A 25,469-nucleotide genomic window follows, 5' to 3' on the forward strand; every position below is an offset into this window, starting at 1 on the left:
AGTGTAGGTCAAGGGGTGCTACGTACACTTTTCCAGTCAACTGCAACTCCCTCAGGCTATCCACTGCTTATATGGAGAGACTGCTTTACAGTCTATGCAGAGCATGTGTAGCTACAGCCGCACATGCCATAGAACGGAAAATGTTACCTAGTAAGCATCAGTTTTTTGGCATGCAATGCTGCAGATTCACATGTGCCCTCCCTCCACCCCGGACGCCTGTCGCCGTTTTGGTTTCTTTATGTTTGTATATACTTGTACATATGTATTTACATTCTCATTGACACCTCTTTCTTTATACTTCCTCTATACTCCTTTTCTCACCTGCCTGTGGAAAAACAATCTAACAAAGGAGTCAATGCCCATATGCAGTATCACTGAGAAAGAGGAGTCACTTGATCCTATGACTTGAAAGTGCTTCTTCAAAGAAAAACAACTTGCAACACTCTGGGCCCCACACTAGATGACAGGAGTAAACAGCATGTGAATCTACTGCACTACTTGCCACAAACAGATGCTTACTGGGTAAGTAACATATTCCTTGAGAAATATGTCAATTATACCATTTGTTAGGAAGAGAGCACAAGCACGTTACCACTGGTTAGCAGGCAAAAAGTACACAGAGTCCTAATGCCAACAAAAACGGGTTCAGCAACAGAAGGCAAAAATCTGGAGGGGACCCTGCAAAAAGGGCCAGGTCTAACACTTATTATACCATCACCTTAAACTTTGATTTTGTGGATTTGTATGTTTTTTAACATAAAGTAAAATGTCCATCACCGTGTGTGGGGTTGGGAACAGGGCTTAACCGGCGTCCGGGCCCTGCTTCCAACCCTACTCTGGTGCCCAACTCATGGGGTTGGGCGCCCTGCCCTGCAGTTCACAGCTGGTCACAGGGTCTGGCCTGCGTCCAAGCTCTGTGCCCAGCCCTCACGGCCACCCTACTCCCCGCAGTGCATGACCTTCAGTAGTGGATGTTGTGCAGTTGGGTGCAAGGCCTGGCCTCTGGCCAGGCCCTGCTCCCACTACGTGCAGGCATGCTCAGCTGAGTATGTGTAGTAACAATATAATGGGTGCCTCGGACCTACTAACTTTGTCAAAGGGTCAGAACACCAAAACATAATAAGCGGAGCTATTGGCTTTATCAAGGAGTCAGAACACCACCATAAATAAAGCACAACTATTGTCTTTGTCAAAAAGTCACCAGTAATTATAATCAAATGTATATTTTCACACATTGGAATGTTTAATAAAATTGATTATCATTTTTTTAATAAAGTCTTATTAAAAAAATCAACATTTGCTTGAGTCTTTCTTTTAAAAACTTTTAAGCCACAAAAATGCAGCCATAGGCTCACCAGAGTGAGTCCCTGCACTCCGGTTGTAGAGCATACAGCTCCAGCTCATATTGCTTTAAACTAATATGGTAAGCTTTCCTTGAGGTCATGGATTCAATGATCCAGGAGACACTGTGTTTTTTTGATGTTGTGGGGGTATGCTGCACTCCCTTCATCCCCACATAACATTTTTTTAAAAAAATGCTTGGTAGTGCCCCTTTCCCTTCTAGGGGTACCACCAAGATCCAAAAAATATATATAAAAAAGCCCTTGCAAGGTATTATGGGCCACTCTTTGCAGCTGTGAGTATTAAATTTAATGCTCATTTAGTATTCCTTTTTTTTAAGTATGTTTTTGGATGCCCTGGTGCCCACCTAGAGCTCCCTCACATTTGTTGAATATTGGGTGCCATAGGAGGTGGGAGCCCAGGAGAGAGCATGCAGGGAATGCCTGCTCTCTCCCAGACAGGGACAGCAAAGTTCCAGGGGATAGTGTCCCCAGGACACTACTAGAATCAGGCTCCCAGGCAGGCGGTCCCAAGAACTATGCTTAAGTAGGGAAGCCCGACACCCCCTCTGCAAAAAAAAAAAGAAAAAATAAGAAAATGGACCTGGAGGATGGGGTCTCCGGGGCCTCAGTGAGGCTTGGGAAGGGGATCTGCACGCCCCTCCAGTGAATTAAAAAATCAGCCCAGCTGATGTGATCCCTTGGACCTTTCATTGGCCCCAGGAAGGGCCAATAAAAAACACTTTGGCCCTGATGGATGGGGCAACCAGAGGCTAAAAAGTCTTGCCCCTACCACTAAATAATATACAGGCTCTGGGGCATGGGGTCCACGGGGCTTTCAAGAGGCTCTGGGAGTGTGGCTGCACATCACCCACCCAATAATTATTCAATTGACTTCAAGGGATGGGGTTCCCGGGCCCTTTACAAAAGCTCGGGAAGATGCACCCCACGCAACACTCCACTAAAAATAAAAACACTGCAACCCTACCTGGCCTTGGCATGCCCATGAAGGCTTATTTTTAAAAAGAATGGCGCCTGCCTTTTGTTTATTTATCAGTTGCAGGGATCCTCATTGAATCTGTGGCACTGATAAAAACATTGCTTTTAGCCCACTTGGGACCCCTCCCCCCAACAGGTCTTGTTGATCTGGGCAGGCATCCCTGCCCTGCCTCGTGTATGTTTTGTGTTACTTTGTTGATGTGGTGGCATCCAGTCAGATCTTGAATCCGTTGACCCCTTGAATCCTCTGTGGGTGACTTATACCATGTCTTTTAACCTTAATTTCTAAGAATACTGAGTATATTACACCAAATCACCAAAATCTTGCTTTCTGGATCTAGCTGTTTGTCAATTTTCGTGTAATTCCATTCAGCTATTTTGGCTGTAATTCTGTCTAATGTTCTTATTGAAAATTGCATTGGAACATGCACTTTGAGACTCGCCTTTTTCTGGACCCTCCTCCCCCCTTGACAGATCAACATGATCATAAACCTTTCAAATCTCCTTTGCAGGAAGAGTTGGCCCTTGCCCCAAAAACGGGGATGTGTATTTAAAATTAAGAGAAGTGTCAGGATGCCGGGACAGTCCAGTGAACATCAGGATTACTAGGAAAATCAGGGACATCTCGCTACTCTAGTTTATGGGCTAATTTGAGGCCTAATTTGCTCCGTTCAGTATAATGCTTGACGATGGAAATTGCTTTTCCCAAATGCTGATTTTGCATCATGCTTTGTACATGTGCCAAGTGATCACTAATAGTAACTCTCTATTTGCGATTTCCTATTTAGAGAATTGCAAAATGCGATTTCCACAGGGTAGAAATCGCATTTGGCGATTCCCTAGGGCCTTTGTACATAGGAAAAGGCTGGTTTGCATTTCTTAACAGGCCGAAATTGCGATTCTGTTAAGGAATGCAAAAGGCGTTTGTACATCTGGCCCTTAGTACTTAAACAGAGCAGTCAGAGTTACATGTGAGATGTTGTTTAATCTCTATTTCTTTGGAAGAGTGTGTTGACAGGTATATATTCACATTTTGACTGTTCTTACAGACCTTACATTTGATTTAATTTTTATTATGTCTGTCGCTGAGAGAGGAGTTCTTTCTGTATGTTATACTGGCATTACTGCTAATCTCCCTCCCATATGTATTGGGTGAACAGACAATATGCAAATGTTATACATAGAAATCAGTGTTGATTTATCATTAGAAGTACTACATACAAAAGTAGGATGGATAAGTTATTCTCTGTCTTTAATTACGACTTTTTGCTTGGCAAACCAGTGCATGAACGTGATAACCAGTTTGTAGAAACCGTTGAATCATCGACTCCTATTCTTTTAAAAATACCTCACTTGCATTGCAGTTTCTTTTCACCCCGGCAAGTACTCATAGCTTCACCCCCAGCTACAACAATTTGGTGATGGGCTGTTGGGAGGAACAAGTAGTCTGAGCCCAATATAAAATAAAAAAGAAATGAAACGTAGATAAAACAAATGAAAATCGTTTAACTTAATTCATCACATACCTTTTTAACAAAGTTTAGTACATGTTATATCAGATAAAAATGTTACTGGTTGAATTATTTTTATTTATTCTTTAAGAAAAATAATTTATAAATTTAAAAATGTAAATAATTATTGTATATTCATTTATTAGATTACTTAATGTGCTGTAACATGTTATTATTATAGAACTAATAAAATATGTAGTACTATATATTATTTTACATATCTCTTTTGTTGTAAAATATTTTCATAATTTTGTTAAAGGTTAATATTTTTGCCTATAATTTCTCTTAGAGAGATTGCCTCCTCGGTGGCAGAGATCTCCACCTACATGTGAAAAGTTACTAGTAGTAACTTTACACTTGTATATCCTGTCATAGGAGGCTCCAGCATGCGATGGGGAACTCCCAACAGGGTGGCTGCCGCCATACTGGTGTCCTCTCCGCTGGCCAAATCACAACTTTCCCACTGGGCTGACGGGGAGACTAAAGACAAAGGTGTGGCAGCATTGTCGGTGACTCATAATAGAACCAGCTGCAAAGCTGCTGCACACAGGGGGCACCAGCACCCTCGAAATGTGCACTTCCCGTACAGAAGACCGTGCGCATTTCGAGAGTGCTGGGCAGGGGGACCCCGGCACTACCTAAGCCTGTGGCCTAGGACCGCCAGAGTCTTAATGAGGCCCTAAGTTATGAATTCACACTCAGAAATGGTAAAAGTGTACATTTACACATAGCTGCGGTAGTAAGTTTTGTTGTTTTTAGTGGGCTTCTTCCTTTACAGAGTATATATTTACAATGTGAAATGTGACATATACAGCATGTTGATACTCTCAGGTCTTTTTCATAGTAAAGAAATTATTTTACAAATAACCGTCCCTCCACTATCTTTTGGTGGTTTTCAAAATGTTCTGAAGCCACTCCTTTGCCTGCTAGGTCTGTTTGATAATCCTGCATCAGATAAGTATCTATCAATAGAAAACAACATCAGTATTCTTCTTTAAAGTATGCCTTGAACGTTTTAGCTGCTGGACACATTTAAGATATACCCATTTTGTTCTGTCTCCATAGATGCAGAGAAAATCTCGCTGGATTTTAACACCGCACACAAAAGGATAGTCCTGACGGAAAGAAATACAAAAATGTCTGTTTCTGATACTCCCCAGTGCTACAGTGAGAATCCTCAGCGTTTCACCCAATGTTCTCAAGTATTGGGCTATCAAGGTTTCTCTAGAGGCATCCATTACTGGGAAGTCGAAATAAAGAGCAGTAATTTTTGTGGGATTGGTGTCTCTTATAAAAGTATCGACCGGAGAGGTACCGATAGCCGCCTAGGAAGAAATAAAGTGTCTTGGTGCATTGAGTGGTTTAATGCCAGACTTTCAGCATGGCATAATGATGTGGAACAAATACTTCTCAATACCAGTCCCGACAGAGTTGGTGTACTTCTTAACTGTGACAGCGGTCAACTATCTTTTTTCTCTCATGCTAGCAAAACCATCCTCTTGCATAATTTCCATGCCCAGTTCAGTGAAGCGGTATATCCTGCTTTCTGGGTGTTTTCCAGTAACACCACTTTAGCATTGTGCCCACTAAAATAGTTATGGATGTGTAATTAAACAAGTAAGAAAGATTTATCAAAATTCGTTATTGGTAGCTGTTAAATGTCTATCCAGTATACTTGTAGAGCAATCCTGTGTTTCTTCTAGGGACATCAGACATGCATCGATACCTGAAAATACCTTGTCTGAACTAAAATGAATCCTCCTCTTGTGAGTCATGGGAATCATGTGAAGCTGCATTTCAAATACATATTATCTGTATATCAATGGTCTTTTGCCAAGTTTTTTTTAACAGTGTTCGATATCTGGAGGAAACTTGGCCTTGTGAAATGTTAGTTTCCTTGTGATAATGGTCATATAAATTTGAACTCAAAAGTCAATATTAGAGCTCTTCAAAAGTGAAAAAGATTACCTATGTGTTCCTCCTGCTCATCAGTGAACACAATTTTCACCTTTGTAAAAGGATTTCTTAAATAAAAAATGGTTCTTTTATATTCAGCCTAAATGTGTACAGAGGCTGAAGATTCAGCAATTACTAAAGTATTTGTGTTAGAGAACCATCCCATATACACATTAATATCGTTTGCATTTCCTGTACCGAAGGTACCTCAGCATGCCTAGTGCTCCCTGCAGAGATCTGTGCACACTCTTCATGTCATAGGACATGGGCAATTCCAGTCACTTCATCAGGTCATTGGAGTTTCTAAAATAAGAACAATTTAGTTGGGTAACAGACGCACCCGTCCTTTACAATGCTAGGAGGCCATACATTTGCTAAATATGTAGATTATTCATAATGGATATGGTGTAGGTGCCACCCAAAGCTTGGCTCTGTTCATTCCTTTTTTAACTAAAAGAATAAATATTTGTAATGATTAAATACTCTCATTTGTAAATGATGGAGAGGTCCTAAGCTTATAATGCGATGCTGTATAAAAACAAATTATGTTCAAATGTTTTTTTCTTGCTTCCCTAAACTCATTAAATGCTCTGCTTTAGAAATTGTGAAATGCTCACCTTGGTTTTAGTAACATGAATTCTTAGGCACTGGTTCTTATCCTTTTTATCTTTTGTGGACCAGTCGCGGCTCGCCAGGGCTACAGGGGGTGGAGCGGGGTAGCGCGCGGGGGTGGGGGTAAGAGAACTTAAATTAAAAATAAAAAAATAAACTTACCTCTGCACCGCTCCGCTCTCCCACGTTGACGCTGCACGCAGGCACAGGCACCCAGCCTGCCCTGCGGCCAGTCCTGACACTGCACAGAGCAGCGTCAAGTTTGGCAGGGAGTGCTCAGCTAGGGCTCTCCCAGGCAGACTGGGAGCCTGTGCAGGCTCTCTCCAGCCCAGCAACAGTGTTGCCGGGCTGGAGGCAGCCTACTGTGCATGTATGTATGGCCGTCCGGAGACTGCTGGCCAAACATACATGTGCAGTGAGGGAAGTGCACAGGGCACTCCCTTCACTGCTCGTCACCCCATGGCCCCGCCCCTTTCACAAGGAAGGGACAATAAACTATGTTTACTGTCCCTTCCTTGTGAAAGGTTTGCAGCTTCTGCTGCTGGAAGGGGGGCAGCGCTCCTCCGCCCAACTGGAGGAGCTGCCACTGCTGTGGACTCTCATTTAATCCTTACTGGACTCTGGGACCCCCATTGAACCATTATTGGAATCCTGGGACTCCCAATCCATGGACTCCATTTTAAGAAATTTAGATTATTTCAACTATGGCTTAGGAACTTTTTTGACAACCTTTTGTTCAGATGAGGGGACTGGAGTAATGTGTATTTTACAGAATTGTACTTGAATGTGAAGTGCATGTATTTTTTATGACAAAATGCGTTAATAGGATAATTACATTTATTCATCTTTATTACAAAATTATACTTTATTATGGTAGTTAGGACTCTGGCCGTTTCAGAAGTAAAATGATGGTAGTAAACAGAAGAATTTGTTAACTGTGAATGTTTACTTATGCATGATTGGAATTTAGTTATGAATATTCACTTTCTTCATAGCTTCTTCCCAGGACTATTTAGAGCATAATTTGTCTAATCCTCAGGTCTGTCAATGGTTAGTCTAAGAAATTTCTGTTGTCCATTTTTATCATTACCCCAGAGCAAAATTATCATTGAACGTGTTTCTGTTTTGGCCAATGAAGAGCTCTGTTTGGAGGTGGTGAGGATCCTTTGTTCCTCTTTGTAAAATTATATACGACGATGAGAAGGAGTGTTCCTAGCTTTTGCAGAACAATATTCAAGGCTGGAGGTTACTGGACAATATTCTTTGGTTATTTTAAAATAGCGCATTATAGGATTATTTCTGTAGTTCAGAACATGTGTTTCATATTGTAGGTTTTTTCCAGAGGATGGTTCATAGCATTCTTTGCCGATTGTAGAATAATACCAGACAATACTTTAGAGCATTCTTTGCTCATTCACAATTATTCTACAAAGGTTTCTTGTTCAGGGTAGAATTCACCACACATGGTGATTTGGAAAATTCTTGGCCTATTATAGAATTACCCCACATGGTTATTCTGAGCATTACTTGTTTGTTCTAATAAGCATCACAGATGGCTATTTAGAGCATTCTTTGATCATTAACGAAATATCCCACATTTTGATTCAGAACATTCTTTCGCATTGTAGAATTACCCCAGAGAGTTTTCAGGGCATTATTTGTTCATTGTAGAATTTTCCAGAGAAAATGACCCAGAGCATTCAGTTAATTGTGGTATAACACAAACCTAGCCAGGAAGGCATCAGAGTACAGTATTTCCTAAATTGAAGCAGTATTGGGACAGTTCTTAAAGATATGGGCATGTTGTTTCAGATCCTGAGAGCACTGATGGAAAAAACTTGCTTCCTTGTGTTTATTTCTTTTTTACACGTCACAGTCTCCAGCCTGACTATCGACTGGCTGTGGGTCTACAGAGAGCCACTAGAGATGGTACGGTGGTCAGCAAGAATGGTCATTATTGCTTCGTAAATGATGCAGTTGGTTTTGAAGCTGTTGCGGGCTGGCAAGGGGAGCCAGTGAGACATGCAGCAGTGTGTAAGATGCCCTTACAGTGTGCCACTGTGGAGTTTGGGAGGCCATGGAGCAGGGCGTTACTACCATCCTGATGCATGAGTGTGAGAGTTTGAACAGCAACCCTGACAATGCTTTCTACAGGAAACAGCTTTACTTTCTTAAGAAGAGAGAATTGAGCCCAAGCCATTTTTTTGTTGCTTGGCAATAAGTTCCTTGCGGGTAAGGTTGGTGTCTAAAGTTAATCAAACTGATATAGCATTCAGTGAAAGTTGAAGGTTAATGTCCTTGAGCTAGGTTTGTACTATTTCTTGCTTGTCATTCTTTGCAAATAACATGAATTTTTGTCTTGCTTGGGTTGAGCTTCAGGTAGGCGCTGGACATCCAGGTCTTCATGAGGTGCAGGCAGTGTTGGATGTCTGGAGCAGAGGTGAGTTCTGTATCCTGGGCATATTGCTGAATCTTAATGCCCTTACCTGTGAGCAGAGCCCCAAGATGCTCCATGTAGTGGTTGAAGACGACAGGGCAGTATTGATCCCAGAGGAATTCAGTTTGTGACAGAGATCTTTTGGGACTTGGAGGTACCCATCTGAACAAACTGGTGTTCATTTGTAAAGTAGGAAGAGAACTAGTGAAGGACATTGCCACTGAATCCCATTCAGAACTCAAGGGCACAGGTTGGATGGGAGACTTTGTCAAAGGCAGCTGAGAGGTCCAGAAATATCAGGAGGCAGGCATCCTTCTCATCTGTGGCCAGGAAGAGGGGTTCTACAATTATAAACTAGTAGTCTCTGTGCTGCAGCATTGTCTGAAGCCAGATCGATAGCAGGAGATGGTTAGCATTGATGTGATTTTGGAGTTGAGCATAGACTGCTTTTTCAGTGATCTTACCTGTGAAGAGTAGGTGAGTAGTGGGCTGGTAGTGGGCAAGGTCATCAGGCCTCCTGTAAGTTTCTTTATAAGTGGGAGCTTCTGGCCTACATTGAGAGCTTCTGGGAAGCCGCCTTGAGTGAGGAACGGGTTCACCATGAGGCTTGGGGGTGAGAATTTTCCCCCAGAGTGAGCTTTGATGAAGGACGAGGGTAAGACCTCACCTTCATAGGAAGTAGCTTTGAGGATGTTGAGTATGTGAAGGATGACCCCTATGGGATTCTACAGGAGGGGATGGATTGGACGTAAAAAGGAGAAACATGTTTGCAGTTGTTGATGAGCTGTCAGAATAAGATGTTTTCACTGAAGAAGATGTTGATGGAAAGAGTTTAATTCAGATCATGATTTGTTAAAGAAGTTTATTCTGATAATAATGATGCCTTACCTGTCTGACCAATGCCATTTCTTGATTAACACAGTGATGATAAACATGTCATTCTGCTATAGAATGATTTGAATCTTCCTCAGAGCTAATTCTGCAGAATTGCTTTTGAGAATGGCTATTTCTTTTTTTACTTATTGCAGAGCACACTGAGCGAATGAGGAATTAGTTTGCCTGTTGCAGAGTACTACACTATCAAAGGTTGGTGAGGGAAGTGTATGGCCACAGCTGAATTCTGCCACTGTTTGACTCAGGGTATTTGTTGCTCACTGTAGCTTTATACACAAGACTTAGTAGACATATCACTTGCCCTCTGCAGTTGGTCATGTAATGCATGTTTAATGCTATTATTGCTCATTGCAGATTACTACCTGAGATTGCTGATAAACACGTTTGCCAAATGGCAGTAACTAATTGATATAATTCATCTAATTCGCTGTTGAAAAAGACGAAAACAATTATTTCTTAGGGTGATGGAAGGAGTCCTTAGGGTACGTTGGAAGACTGGTTGTTTTGGAAGCATTTGGACCAAAGATAATCCATTATTAGCCCACTGAAGATTCTTTTCCAATTCTGTTGATAAGACATTGGGACTGGTTATATAATTTTGTCTGCAAATGGTATACTTTGCTCAGTATAGGAGGCAATGTGGATATTTTTCAGCCAATGCAAATTCGTCCGTAATTTCAGTGATCGGTCTACTTCTTATGTCTGTGTAATGTTTGTTAAACAAAAGTGTCAACTGATGAGTTTTACACGTTTGTGTTTGGAGCATCATTTTCCATTTTTAGAACAGTACAAGGGGGAATTCAAAGATTTATTTGTACTTTGTAGAAATGTGACACTAAGAATCGTGACATCCTTAGGCAATTTCTAAGGAGATTTAAAGCAGTGTTTACCAAGTACAGGTTTATACTTTATTACCCTTTAAGTGACTAAAAACGTGTTTTTGTCCTTCAGTGTATTCTGTCCTGAGGCGGCTCTAACTGGAGGTGTCCAATATTACGGGACTTCTGCATATTTAAAAAATCATAGATAAAACATTGAAGGGATCACTGAATTTGTGAATATGGGCTTTTATGCATGAAAAAGTGCAATTAAAATAGTTTTGACTGGGGAAAATCCCACAGATTGTGAAACATTGTGCTGAACATAAATCAGTGAAAAGTACATTTGCAGACTTTTTATTTGCGTCTATTTTGCTGGATAAAGGCTTACATATTGAATCTTTGCTGGCCTTTTTTTTGTACAGCAGCAAAATATTAATTTCCATTGATATTTTTTCCCACAAAAGTTAGAGGACTTCTCAGAGAGTCAGTTAAAGAAAATCTGGTAATTACATGAAATTGGAAAATGTTTGATTTCCTTCAGTTTTGCCAGCAGGATATTAATTTTATTATTTATTAAGCATTTTCTGTTGAAATCATTAAAGACATTATCTGTGTAGCATTTTATGCAACACCCAGAATGAGTAATTGCGGATTTTAGAGACATTGTGGGTTAAGATACCACTTCAGTCAAATGACATGAATAACAGAATGCTGTATAAAATAATCCTCTGAAAGTAGGAAGAAAAATAAAAAGTGGTGAACAGATTGGCATGACATAGGCACTGCTAGGTGGGCAAGTGGGAAGGTGCTGCTGTTTAGGTAGGCCAGGCGGTGGTCCTGGCATCGGGGAGCAGTGTAGGCAAAGCAGTGGGTTGATGCAAATGAAAGAAGCCAGGTGGCAATGGTTAAATATGATTTGTGTTGAGGTGCTGGCACTCTATAAGCCAGTATGTGGTTGTCTTGAGCAGGGGCATTAGGAACCCACAAGTATTGTTACGGACTACGATCTCAGGGCGAACGGGAGTCGTCCTTGGTAATGCTTTGAAGGCGGATCATGATGTCCCTTTCCATTGATTTGGGTTGTTTGTCAAGGCCCTTTGCCTCCTCCTATCGAATTGCTGTGCTTTCGGCTTCTACTAAGCGAGTCAGCGTGCCCCTCCAGGAGGATGCTTTAGGAGGCAGCTGCGCATGCCGCTTCAGGGCTATAGCCCTTTTAGCAAGAAGAAGAACAAGGTCTACAAACCGAGCTGTCACCTTGTTATGCTTTGGGTGTTCGAAAATGCTGGTAATTTGTCCCGGGGAGATACTATGCTCCACAATATGCTGTTCAAAAGAAGGGGGCAACACCTGACCGCCGATCATATTGGACATGTAGCCAGGAGCTTCCCAGCCCAGTGACAATCCGGATGTTACAGCTGAGGCCGAAGGCATCCATTTGAGGTGGGTTGCTGCACCTCTGTGTACATGAGGCAGTGCGGCCATGTGGTGTCCCCTCTCGGGCCTGGCCCACTGTGGCTGCCGTTTTCCATGCTGTTACCCTCTGCAGTTTCCCATTTTCTGGAGGACCCAGGCCTTCGAGGGTGAAACCGCATTTCAGTGTTCCTCATGGCCAGAAGCAGGGATCAGGCTGTGACTTTCTTTTGGGACACGGCTGGCCCTATCCTTGGACGCATGGTCTATCAGGCCTCAAGAGTGAGTGACTAGGACCACAGAGTGTTGGGCCAGGCCGGCCCCAGTGACCACATCAGATTGTGCCTGGACACCCCTGAGGAGTGGGTGTGGGCTCCTACTGCTGAAGGGCTCCGGATGTCACAACCTGAGTGGCGCTTTACTCCATGGAAAACCACTGTATGTTTGAGACTTTGGGCCATCCCCATGGTGAGCTAAAAGAGACGCCCTTTGCGTATTACCCTGCCCAGGGCCTGCTCTGCTCTGAAATTGGGGTCGCTCTCCAGTTGTGCCTTGCCTTTTGGGTTGTTGCCATTTGGATTGACCTAGTTCTCTGCCTGCTGTGGAGGTTGCCCTTGGAATAGGCTCTGCTGTGCACCAAGACTGCATGTGCCCCTGTTTCCCCTCAGCGTGCTGCTATAGGTGAGGTGGGTCTTTGGCGCTACTGGCCTCGTTGGCCCTTTGTGTACTCTCCCCTCCGCTAGGGTACTGTGTTAGACTGAGGCCTTGGGAGGCTTATGGGAGTTCAGAGTTGGCCGCGAAGACATCATACTGAGCCTTGTCTGGGGACGTTAGCCCAGGGCTTACAGCTCTTGCCCCAGGGTGACAGAGAGCCTCCTATTCAGATGGCCTATGACTCGGGGTCCCCTTTGGGTATAGACTCGCCTGTGCTGCCGCCTGCCCCTGATGAATTGGGCACAATTTTGGCTGCCATTGCCGAGTCCTGGGTGGCTTTTTAGACTAATTTGTTTTGTTTTGCCAAAAATCTGGCAATCCTTCGTGAAAAGCAACACAAGCTGTCTCAAAAGGTCACAGTGAAAACGCAGGCCCTGGGGAAGATCAGGCAAGCCTTCCTGAGGTTGCTGAGCATACTTGGGACATTGCCTCTCTGTCTGCGATTGGGAAGGTGGCCTTCGTGAAGATGATGGTTCTCTCTCGCCTCCTTCATTATTTTGTTAGCCTTCCTCTTTTTATTCCTCGCTCCTTATTTCAGCACCTTGATTCTTCTCTGGTGACTCCACAGTAGGGTACTGGTTGCAGCTGTGTTGCCCTTGCTATGTTGTGACTGCCGGTGGAGGCAGGGGGGCTCACTCTCTCGGATTTCGATTGCTATAATTTGGCAGCTCAGTTGCCATGGCTGGCCCAGTGGCTTGTAGGCAGCTGTTCATGAAATCGGGCTGACTAGGAGTGACTTCTTAAATGGCCTGTTGCATTTTGCTCTCGATCCTTCAGTGCTTGGTACAGTTCTGTCTATGTTCTTGTTTTGAGTGGCCACGGCTGTCTGTCTAGGGTGGGTGAGCTGGACGCACCCCTCTTGCTCCAGCTATTCTATTGGTTGGTCAGTGGATATGTGACAATGTACTTAGTAACTAGTTCTGCTTGTGTTACCTGTACACCAAGAAAAAACATGTTAAAATAAAACATGCGGTAAAAAAGAAAGGAAGTAGCTGTCTAAGAAGAGATCCCTGAGGGTAGCTGTGTTTTTGTCATGCCAATAGTGTAAGTCCTTATATGCCAGAAGTACTGGGCATCTAGGCAGACCTTGGAGTGGTATTTCGGGGGCATATCAAAGGACGTACTGAGTGAGATGGAAAGCTTTATTAATGCATTGTTGAATAATTACCACCAATTGAGTGGAGGTGGGTGGTTATTACGTTTTGGGAAGGAGGAGTTGGAGCACATCCTCTGGTTTTAATGAGCCCTGGCCCAGTCCGACTACCCTTAGGAAGCATCCGGCAAGCCAGGTTGACAGTTATTGGAGCTAGGCAAATAGATAATATTGCTTGAATGAAAGAGCACTCAGTCTGCCCTGGCCAGAGCCTGTTGAAGTTTATTCTGTGCTATTCAGTGGCGTCCGGATCCCTAGATTAAGTCACAGAGCATGCTGTTGAGCTCTTGGAAAACCTTCCCTAGGGTAATGACTGGCACATTCACAAAGTAATACAGTAGCCATGGAAGCATTACCATCTTTGATAGGGCTATCTTGCCCATTGCAGCCAATAGGCCTTTCGTTAATCGAAACTGGGCCTGCAGCACTGATGCAAACCAGATCTCCCTCATATAAACCAATCTGTTTGGTAGGTTTTGATCCCCATTAATCTGAATGTATGTTTCTTCCAGTGGACCAGATCCCCTCCAAGATCCATGGGTTGACAGAGTGGCTCTCTTGAAGAGAAAAACATGATTTCCCCCAGTTGACTCGCAGGCCAGCATCATCTCAAAATTCCTGCAAGGTTGACCCAGCTTAAAATGGATATTTTTTTAGATAAAGCAGCATATCATTAGTGTACAATAAGATTGTATGCGTAGTGTCATCTAAATGGATATCCTACGCCGCGGCCTCGATTTGGATGCATATTGCGAGGGGCTCAATTGCGATTGTGAAAAGCAAGGGATAGAGGGGGCATCCCTGCCTAGTGCGTCTGTATACAGGAAAAGGAGCAAAAATCAGTTTGCCCACGTGAACGAACAAAGATGGGTCAGTGTGATGGCAAGGTTTCACTTGCTCATCCCTATTCTAGTGCGGACCTGGAAGGGGAAGTACCAATCTAGTGTAAGGAATGCCTTTTCCAGATCCAGCACCAGGCAGGCGGAGTAGGGCAATTGACAGCATTTGTAAATATCGGTCATAGAATTTTACTTACATTTTCGGAGTCCGTGCCCAATATTGCTAGTGGTCTGTAGGACAACAGTGAATCGGTCACAGTCAGGTTTGGAGAGAGACCCATAGACAGACAGAAGGAGAATTTGGGCCTGGTGGGCTTCAGTATACATTGTGGCCAAGCATGTAATCAGGCGAGTAGCAACCAGAATTATTTCGTAGACCTTTTAATGTACTTTCTTATGTGATATTATATTGAAGGCCTTCTTGTGTTTATTTCCAATGCGAATCTGCTAAAGAGATTTTGCGACCTTATAATTGCGGATACCACTAGGCAGCAGCACAGATTTGTTGTATTGAATGTGATCGTTCATGGGGAATATTAGGACATCATAGAGGGGCATTTCTACCCACTTCTAGCCACAGTAGTCTGAGAACTAAGGTCATTGTAATAATGCATTTGTTTTTGAAGGCTAGGTACACAACCAAAAAAGCTGACTTTGAACCAAAGACAAAAAGCAAAGATCACTCTTGTAGGGAGAAACTGTTCACTTTCCCTTAACATACATAAACTGGTGGTTTTTGGCCAGAAAATGCAGGTGTTATAGAGATTGTGAATTGTTTGTCACTGCAAGAGCATAGCAAACGTACAAGTTTTAATTGTAATATCTGTTTGCTTGATCCACACCACCTCCTCAGCTATGTCCTGACACATGAATAGAAGGTGTTTTTATCACTCATTTCATGATACTCAATTTATCAAACTAGGAATGTTGAAAGTCTGAGTCGGCTGTGCCTGGTTTTGTTGGGATTTAAACATGCTTTACATTAAGGAACGCCTCAATGTGTTTACATTACAATACTGGTATAATTATATTGTTTTCATTTGTTTACTATGGGTGCATGAGGTATTTAGTTGCTACTGTGAATACCTAACTTGCTTTGTTAATTGGCATGTTCATCTCAGCTCACTAGCATAGCTACAGCCACTTCAGCAGAGCAGTCAATACTTATGTTGTTGCATGAGGAACAGGGCCCTATCCACACAGTCAGAAATTACATCATTACAGCGGCTTCTCGACCAGCACATTACTTTTCCAAAGATGTTTGTTTTTCTTTTCATTCCTGATCTTTTTATGTTTCATATGTCAGCGTTGTGTGTTTGTTACAGTAATTCTACATCAATTTACCTTTTCTTTGCACCAGCAAGATTCATATTTTCCTGTGGTGTGCATTTAAGCTAAAAACTGTATTCTAAAATAGTTCTCTGTACTTTTGCCTACTAGTAAGCATCCAAACTGTCTTTATAAATTATAAGTGATCGTACATTTTTTAAAGATTACATTTTTAATGCAAGTGTGTTGCCACTACAGTTAGGTGGCCCTTCTAAAATAAATTGTTGTATACGTGTGCAATACAAATTAGAAAACGTATCCTTTGCACCGATTTATCAAGGACACATCTGTCAGTTTTGCTAAGGTTTTTCTTATTTATGTGTTAATTTTAAGTTAGTGAAGTAAGATCTGCAATATTACCACCTTGTAACAAATGGAAGTGTCATGCAAGTTTGGCAACACACAAGAACGTCTGCCTCCTTCCTTTATCTAAACGTTTTTCCACTCAGTATCAGTCACCCTTTTCTAGTGACTGCTGGTATACTTTGACTCCAGGTGCACAGATTCCTGTATAATGATCTCTACCAGTCTGCTTTGGCATCTAATGCATTTTGTGTGGTAAATTATGACACGGGTTGTTAGTTTAGACTGATTTTCTGATTGCATTGTTTTGAAAATTCCAGTTGATAAATTGTCTGAGGTTCCCAGAAATACCATCGTATTTAATAATTTTTCAGGCGAATAAAAAGTTAAGACATAAATGATTGACATGTACATAATCATTTTGTGATACTATCTATTTCTACTGAACAAGAGAAAAAAATTGAAATGACTTTTTATTTACTGATATTCCTTAAGATCTATGTATAAATATGGACATTATTGTTTTCAATAAACATTTCATTACCTTAAGAAGATGACTTCGTATTTCTTCAAAGCAGTCAAACGTATTGTTTAATGCAGATGGGTGAATTAGCTTGCAAGCAGTGCAATATTAATATGTCTTACTCTTCTGGCAAAATGGGATGAATAACTGTTCCAAGCAGTTTATATTGTTAGACCCAATGTTTTGTTCATATAGATGGATCAAGGCTGTGTTTTTAACCCTTTTCATGCAGAGACCATGACATTCATTCTCTCTGCATTACAGAGAATGTGAATGTCTCATCCTCACACTAAAGGCAGGAACTCTCTTGTACCAGAGGAGGTTGCAGCTTTTATGACCCACGCAAACAGATGACAGCCCAAATGCTCAAAAGGAAGGTTCCCAGTTTACTCCAACGTCTCATTCTGGTTAATTGGCAAGCCATCGGGGTCCTGGACCATGGCAATAAAATCATGGTTAAATTCAGCAAAACAAAAACACTAAAGGAGATGCAGTGAAGGTGGTTGCCCCTTGGGTATAGTTACCACTTGGCTTACCTGCTCGTGTGGCAGTAGATTTATTGGGTTTCTCTGCTTTGATTAAGGACTGAAAGGACTTCAAGGCACAGTATATACATATATCTCGACTCCTTGGGTTAGCAAGGGACTTCCTTGAGGCAAGCTCCGCAGTGCAGTCAACAGAGCTTCTGCATGCACCTTCAGTCTTGTTCCAACCCAGGAGTATGTGGGTGCTTCTCACTTCCATCTACGGGGATCACCAAAAGCAATAAAGTCGTCAGAAGTCAGTGTACAAGAGGGGCTCTTGAAAAAATGGGATGAAAGGTACAGCTGGATTGGCAGCCACCCATGCCCAGTTGGGGTCAGTGTGTTCTCCAGTTTCAAAGGGAACAGCCGAACAACCTTAGGCTTAGTTTTCATCCTCATGTTGGAGTCTAGAAAGGTCCTTTTCCAAGCATTGTGCAATGCCTATGTCCCGATGCCTAAAGGGCCTTACAGAGGCTACTTTGACAAGTATTTTCTCCAGACAGCCCTGCATACAAACAGTAGATGGAGTGCAGGGTGAGGTTGTCATTTGTGTGCATCATTCAATCTCCACCTTACAACTTCTATTTTTACAAATATAAATGTTTACTTATTGCTATAAGGAATCCTAGTTCCACCATGCACAATAAATAGTATATGATATCAGCAGGCCCTATGCTGGTGAGGTTCAGGGAAGGTACCCTCTTGAGACAATAGGGTGGGAAGGTCAGTTGAGTATCTCCTGACGAAGGGTAATCCAAAAGGTTCCACTGAGTAGAACTTTTTTGACTGTCAGAGGGTCCCTCAGGATTGGAGGCTACAGAGTGTTGCTCAAACGTTTCAGGAAAGACTTCAGAAACTTCTAGTACCAAAGGAAGATTATGGGGGTGGTACAACTGCAGAGGTTCAGAAATAATACACGCCACCGTCTGGGGAATTGTAATGATGAGTACTGCATTTATTAGTACTGTGATTTGTATACAGTGTTCATCAGTTCTGTAAACAAAGATTCATAAATAACCATGCAGTGACAGCGTCATTGTCAGGCTGCCTAATTCTGCAGTGTCCCCCCTCATCTTTATGTACAACAATATTTCAAATGGAAACCCCACTGGTAAGACCTGTCTGTTTACGGTTATTGTATTGCCCATGAACGTATTGATTGTGCACTTTTACTTCATTGTGCATGAAGCAACTGAACTTCCTATTATTGCATGAGTTGAATCATCGTGGTGATGGTTCTTTTTTCTACATGAGATTTACAAACGCTGTAAGATTTTCGCAGCGTGATCTATTGGAAAACTATGTATGAATGGGTTACCCATTATCTTTCTCCTACAATTCGCATATTAATTCCCTTCAATGAAATCATGGACTGAGCGTTACAACTCAAACTTCGGTCCTTTGATATTTTGGAAGAGCTGTTTTAACCTCAAACATTTTTCTTCTGTTTCAAAAGCTTGTGTTCTAGATATTTGATACAAAAAATAAATAGTGTTGTAATTCGAATACATGTCTTGTGACAATCCCACTTGTTTTTGTTTCATGGTTTCAAGCTGATTCGAAGGCTTGGTTTTCCGAGTTAGACAAGTTGATAGTAGCCCATCAGACCAAAGCCCTTTTCCCCTTGGTCCAGTGAAATACTGATTGCTGAAAAAAAGCGCTGTAAGGGGTTTGAACGTGCCTGGAGAAAGTCTTATGACACCAGGGCTAAGCCATTATACATGAATACTCTCAAAGCCTATCACAAGCTGATAAGCAAAACTAAAGCAAAGTTATTTTCCAACAAAAGTATATTTAGCAAGAACTCTGCCAAAGACATTTTACCATTATTGAACTAAGCTGGTGGAATTATCAATTGCTCACTTCAACAAAATTGCAGATTTTTTGTGGATAAGGTCAATGTCATCTATGCTGAGCTACAGCCTGCTGATACTCCGGTCACGTTAGCCAGTTTTTCTGACAGCAAAGTAGAGCTATTGATCCCAGTTAAGGATTTGCCACCATTAGACTTCTCATCCTTCACCGCCTTATGTTTGAGGGTTAATCTGGCTCTCCTGCTGATCCCATCAAACCTGACACTATTTTAAAATTGCAAGAGGTTGTTCTCCCCCATCTTTTAGAGATCACCAATCTATCCCTGTTCTCTGCCACTGTCCCACAGGCCTGGAAGCAGGCCAAAGTGATTCCTCTGTTAAAAAGGCCTTTTCTTTATCCCTTATGCCCAGGCAATGACCATCATTTTCCCTGCTCCCGTTTTTATTTAAGGTGGTAGAAAAAATATGTCAAAAAGCTCCTGATGGAGTTCTTAGGAACTAATCACACCTTAGATATTTTCCAAAATGGGTTCAGATCCTACCACAGCTCTGAGTCAGCGCTTTTGGCAGTGACTGAGCCACTAGCAGCGTGGTGGATGGGGGCAGCTCTGCTGCCCTTATTCTTTTAGACCTGAGTACTGCCTTCAACACCGTTTCTGATAAGGCGCTGCCACAGCATATCTATGACACCGGGATTCGGGGCCCGGCCCTACCCTGGTGAAGTGAGGACTCCAACGAAGAGGGTCGCCGTAGGTATATGGTTTATTATCTTCAATATACAGGTTTAAGTAAACAGAGTACAAGGGGCACAGAGCAAGGAGAAACGCGACTCTCACTCCGTAAGCGTCATGTGGAATGTCCCGACATCATAAGCTCCGTCAGGGGATTCCACATGACACACACGAATTCTAAGCCACATCACAACATCCCCCCTCTTTCAATAAAAAAACAATTTTCATTTAACAAATACAAACAATGGAAGTAACAACATTAACCTGAACAAACTAAACTGATGTGTTTGTAAAACTATATACAAAGTTATTGTAAAACAAAATACAAGGTAACAATCTACTAAAAGAATGTTGGCAATAGAAGTAGTTTTCACGACATTACATAATCACCGAACTTAGCCAGTCTACGACATTACATAATCACTGAACTTAGCCGGTCTACGGGACTCCCTGCGAAATTCCCGCTTACCCTTATCCTCCCTTTTACGGTGAGAATCCTTCTTTGCACAATTAGAAGAGTTGTGAACATCGGTTTCATTGCTACTGGTTTGACAACCTTCTTGCTCACCCCTTATTCGAACACTGGTATCTAAAGCTAAACGTGTGACACCCCACCAGCATCCATCAGACAATCTAGCAGCATTTGTGCGTACTTCCAGAACTTGTTGGGGCTCTTTAAACTTTGAAAAGCCTTTTCTGTCTAGCAAAGGATCTTTAACTCTCACCCAATCACCAACCTGGAGAACCTTTTTCTTCGGTGTAACTTTCAACCTATTCCTTCCCATTTCATCAGAATTACCTTTTGCTGACTGCCAAACCTCCCTAAGATTACTACCTTCATGAAATAGTTCAATCATCCAAAAAGGACATAGTTCTGTGGTCGCAATCCTTCCCCTCATCAATTCAAAAGGAGTCTTGCCAGTGGCAACGTGTGGTGTTGTGCGATGAGACCAAATCAATTCTTTAATGGCTTGCCTCACTGACATGTTAGTTTTAATTGCTGCTTGGATACACTCAACAAGTACACAATTGAAGCGTTCGACAGTACCATTACTTTGAGGATGATAAAGAGGCGTCCTTATGGTTTTGATACCACACCTGTTAAAAAAATGGCACATTTCTGTAGATACAAATTGTACTCCGTTGTCAGTCATTATATGTTCAGGTAATCCTTCCCGACTGAAAACATCTTTTAGACATTTAATAACACTTTGTGTAGTGGGATGTCTTATAGGAAATACCTCAACCCATCTAGAGAGATGATCTACTATAACCATAAAATACCTCAAGTCTGGAGGTAGTACATGATAAGGACCAAGAAAATCTAAACCAATTTTCTGCCAAGCTCTTGCTGGTGATGGAACAAAGGAATCACAACTTCCTTGAGTAACCAGAACTTTGTCACTTACACAACACCTGGGGCAACTCTTCACTAGCTCATCAATTTCCTTATCCATCCTTGGCCACCAGAAATCTGATCTTAACTTCCTTTTTGTGATAGTAGAACCAAGATGTCCAATATGTGCTTTGAGAATCAGATCTCTCCTAAGACACTCTGGTGGAATAAGTTTGTCACCTCTAATGAGTTTGTCACCCTCAACAGATAATTCCTCAGAAATTTTCCAAAAAGGTTGTAAATTAGGCGAGAGAGTCTTCTCTTTAGGCCACCCAGTCTTAACATAATGAATGACATCACACAACAGTTTGTCATTATGTAACGACTTAATCCAAACATCTTCATCCAAAGTCTCAGCAATGCATGCTATAAAACACTCTTCTACCTCAGTTTCCCATTCATGTTGTTCCTCTTCATCGGATATAGGTAAACGGGATAGGCAATCAGCCCTGCTGTTTTTCCCCCTTGAATATACTCAATCGAAAAATTGAACTCTAACAATTTGGCAGATAACCGGGCTATGCGAGCAGTTGAGTGTTTAATTTTTTTTCCTGATAAAATTTCCACCAGGGGACGGTGATCAGTTTTTAATATAAAATGTCTACCCCAGAGGTATTGTTTGAATTTTTCCGCACTCCATACAAAAGCCAGGAGTTCTTTTTCAATTACGGAATACTTCCGCTCAACCACTCGCAATGTCCTTGAAGCAAACCCAATGGTGCTTTCCTTGCCCCCATAAGAAACCTGTGTTAACACTGCGCCCAACCCATATTCACATGCATCCACAGTTACAATGGTCTTTTTACTATCTTAAAAAGGTTGTAAAACTGGCGAGTTGACAATCTGTTGTTTAATATGCTCAAAAGCCTCATTACACTCTTTAGACCAAAAGAACAATTGCTTGCTTTTAAGCATAGCCCTAAAACATTCAGAAGTCTTAGGAAAATCCTTTAAAAATTTCGTATAAAATTCACATAGTCCCAAAAAAGAAAGCAACTGTTCTTTGGTCTTAGGCACAGGAGCATCGAGAATGCTCTTCACTAATTTAGGTCTGGGTTTGACACCGTGCTCAGATAAAACATGTCCTAGGTACTCTATTTCCCGAGTTTTAAAGAGACATTTGTCTCTTCTTAAAGTGACAACTCTTTCTTCTAGAGTTTGCAAGACCCCCTCTAAAACTCTATCATGATCTGCCTCAGTGTCAGCGAAAATCAGAATACCATCCTGAAACATGACTACATTGGGATTGTTGGGGAACATGTCAGTCATTAATCTGTGAAAAGCAGCAGCCGCAGATGCTAAACCAAAAGGTAATCTGCAAAACTGGAAAGTCCCATCTGGCGTTACAAAGGCTGTGAGATAACGAGAATCAACATCAAGCTCTACTTGGTGGTACGCCGATCTAAGATCCAACTTCGTAAACCAACTAGCAGAACCCGCTTTTGCAATTAAATAATCAATCCTAGGCAACGGAAAACTATCAACCCAAATCGCTTCATTCACACTTCTTAAGTCCACACACATCCTCAGGTCTCCAGAGCTTTTCTTCGCTAGAACAATAGGAGATAACCAAAGAGTGGCCTCTACCTTCTCTATTATGCCCTGTTCACACATATCCCTCAACAATCTAGACAATTCTGCCCTTACACTAAATGGAACATTCATCAGTTTATGCTTCACGGGGACAACTCCCTGTTTTAATTTGATAGTGTGTGTGACATTAGATATTTTACCCAACTTGTCCTGGAACAATCTCTTGAACCGCCGTTGCCATGGACAAACCACCTCAGAAGATGTTTTGATACAGTTGGTGTTGCTCCTATCAATAGACACAGGTCTATTCCTTCCTGGTTTGATGATTAATTTAAAATCAGCTTGATGAATTAAGCCCAAAACGTTAATACATTTTCTTGCCACATATACCTTCCCATGAATGGTCTCGCCAGAAATGGACAAAGTAGTCAAAAAATACCCAATCAAGTCAATTTTACTCCCCTCAAACGCCAAGGTAGTAACGTCTGGAGGAAAAAGAGTTTTATCACTCCAAAACTCATTGAATTTGTCAAAGGAGACAATAGTAATTCATGCTCCTGTATCCACTAACAATTTGACAGCAACACCTCCCACAAGCACCTCAATGTCAGGATCCATGACCATGTTGCTAGCAGATGACATATTATCCTTGACAACTAATACAAGTTCATTATCATCCTGTTGCACATTTTCTTTATCAGCATCAAGAACACAACAAACACTGCCCCTCTTCCCACCTCTACAAACACGTGAAAAGTGTCCCAGTTTATTGCAGTTCCTGCATTGTTAGTTGACCGCAGGACAATTCCTAAAAGAAGAAACGTGGTTCAAAGATCCACATCTGTAACACATAGGGGGTCATTCTGACCCCGGCGGTCTCAGACCGCCGGGGCCAGGGTCGGCGGGAGCACCGCCGACAGACCGGCGGTGCCCCGCAGGGCATTCTGACCGCGGCGGTTTGGCCGCGGTCAGATGCGGAAAACCGGCGGTCTCCCGCCGGTTTTCCGCTGCCCGTGTGAATCCTCCATGGCGGCGGAGCGCGCTCCGCCGCCATGGGGATTCTGACACCCCCTACCACCATCCTGTTCCTGGCGGGTCTCCCGCCAGGAACAGGATGGCGGTAGGGGGTGCCGCGGGGCCCCTGGGGGCCCCTGCAGTGCCCATGCCAATGGCATGGGCACTGCAGGGGCCCCCGTAAGAGGGCCCCACTATGTATTTCAATGTCTGCTATGCAGACACTGAAATACGCGACGGGTGCCACTGCACCCGTCGCACATACCCACTCCGCCGGCTCCATTCGGAGCCGGCTTCCTCGTGGGGAGGGGTTTCCCGCTGGGCTGGCGGGCGGCCTTCTGGCGGTCGCCCGCCAGCCCAGCGGCCACTCACTCAGAATCAGGCCCATAGTCTTTTGGTTTACTCTGGAAGATAAGGCATTTTTCGAAAGTGGGGTAAAATCTGTTTTTTTCTCAGGACGAAACTGTTTCTTGTGATCATTGATCTACGAATTCACCACTGCGCCTGAAATGGAAACATTAGATAAAGACAATTCTAATTGCTTAGCATCCTCTAAAGAACACTCAATGCTCTTCGCTATGTCTATGGCTTTGTCCAAAGACGGATCTTTGCACGTTAACAATTTTTCTTGGATTCTTTTAGAGTAGCATCTTGCCACAAGTTGATCTCGTATCAATTGTGAGGTAAAATTTTCGAATTCACATTTGGCAGCTAACACTTTTAAAGCAGTAATGAAAGAATCCACACTTTCATTAGGATTTTGCGCTCTGGTAAAGAATTTGTATCTATGTACTACAACATTCTTAGTTTTAATGAAATGCTTGTCCAGCTGCGCAACAGCCATCTCAAACTCATCTAATTCCTCTTCTTCACGTAATTCATAAACTGGTAGATGGTCAAAAATATTCTGTCCTTTCACACCCAAATAATAGTACATCAAACTTTTTTTTCTCTCAGGCCTAAATTTATGGCCGTCTATAGCTCCTAAATTGGCTTTGAATGAGCGTAACCATAATCGCCATTCCAAAGGAGGATCACCTGGGTCCTGTAAAAAAGGTGATGGTGGCAACACGTTTTGCATTTCTCAGACAAAAGAAAAGGGAAAAGAGAAGAAAAAGAAAAGAAAGAGAAAAAAAAAATTATGGTTGTGTATAAACAAAAGTCCAACGAAAGATGGCCTTCCAGCAAGAAGTTAATCCTTTCAGCAATCCTTCCTAGTCCAACTTCTATTTTGATGACCGGAAAGTTTCAGAGTAGAGTCCTTCTTTCCTGTTTCTCGTTGTTCGTGCGAGTGCGAAGCAACAAAAAATCAAAAGGCTTGGGAAAGCCAGCACTCGATACCGAACGGCGCGTTGAATGTAAGGTAGGAGCGCTAAGGTATGTATGAACAAATGCGCTCCAGGCAAGGAAAAAACGTGTGTGCGTGCAATGAAACACACGCTTGCCCGATGCACATGCGCCAACTAGAACACTGGTAGTGCGTTGTGCTCGCGCTGGAGATGCCGTTGGAATTAACGGTATCTCGAAGAACAAAAACACTCTGTACCCCAAGGTCAAGCTCCGAATAAAAAGAAAAATGACGTGACGAAAATTGACAAAGGTAGCTGAGAAATCGT

At 42.4% G+C, this 25,469-nt stretch overlaps 1 protein-coding gene across 1 annotated transcript in view; it reads left to right on the top strand.

Moving 5' to 3' along the window:
• The window catches only part of TRIM25 (tripartite motif containing 25), a 366,254-nt gene extending 359,838 nt beyond the window's left edge, over window positions 1-6,416 (top strand). Inside the window, exon 9 of the mRNA XM_069200011.1 lies at window positions 4,916-6,416. Coding sequence (XP_069056112.1) covers window positions 4,916-5,445 — 530 coding nt within the window. The 3' untranslated portion in view covers window positions 5,446-6,416. The remainder of the gene's footprint in view (window positions 1-4,915) is intronic.
• Window positions 6,417-25,469: the final 19,053 nt, after the last annotated feature.

Source organism: Pleurodeles waltl, chromosome 7, assembly GCF_031143425.1.
Source record: "Pleurodeles waltl isolate 20211129_DDA chromosome 7, aPleWal1.hap1.20221129, whole genome shotgun sequence".
NCBI lineage: Eukaryota > Metazoa > Chordata > Amphibia > Caudata > Salamandridae > Pleurodeles > Pleurodeles waltl.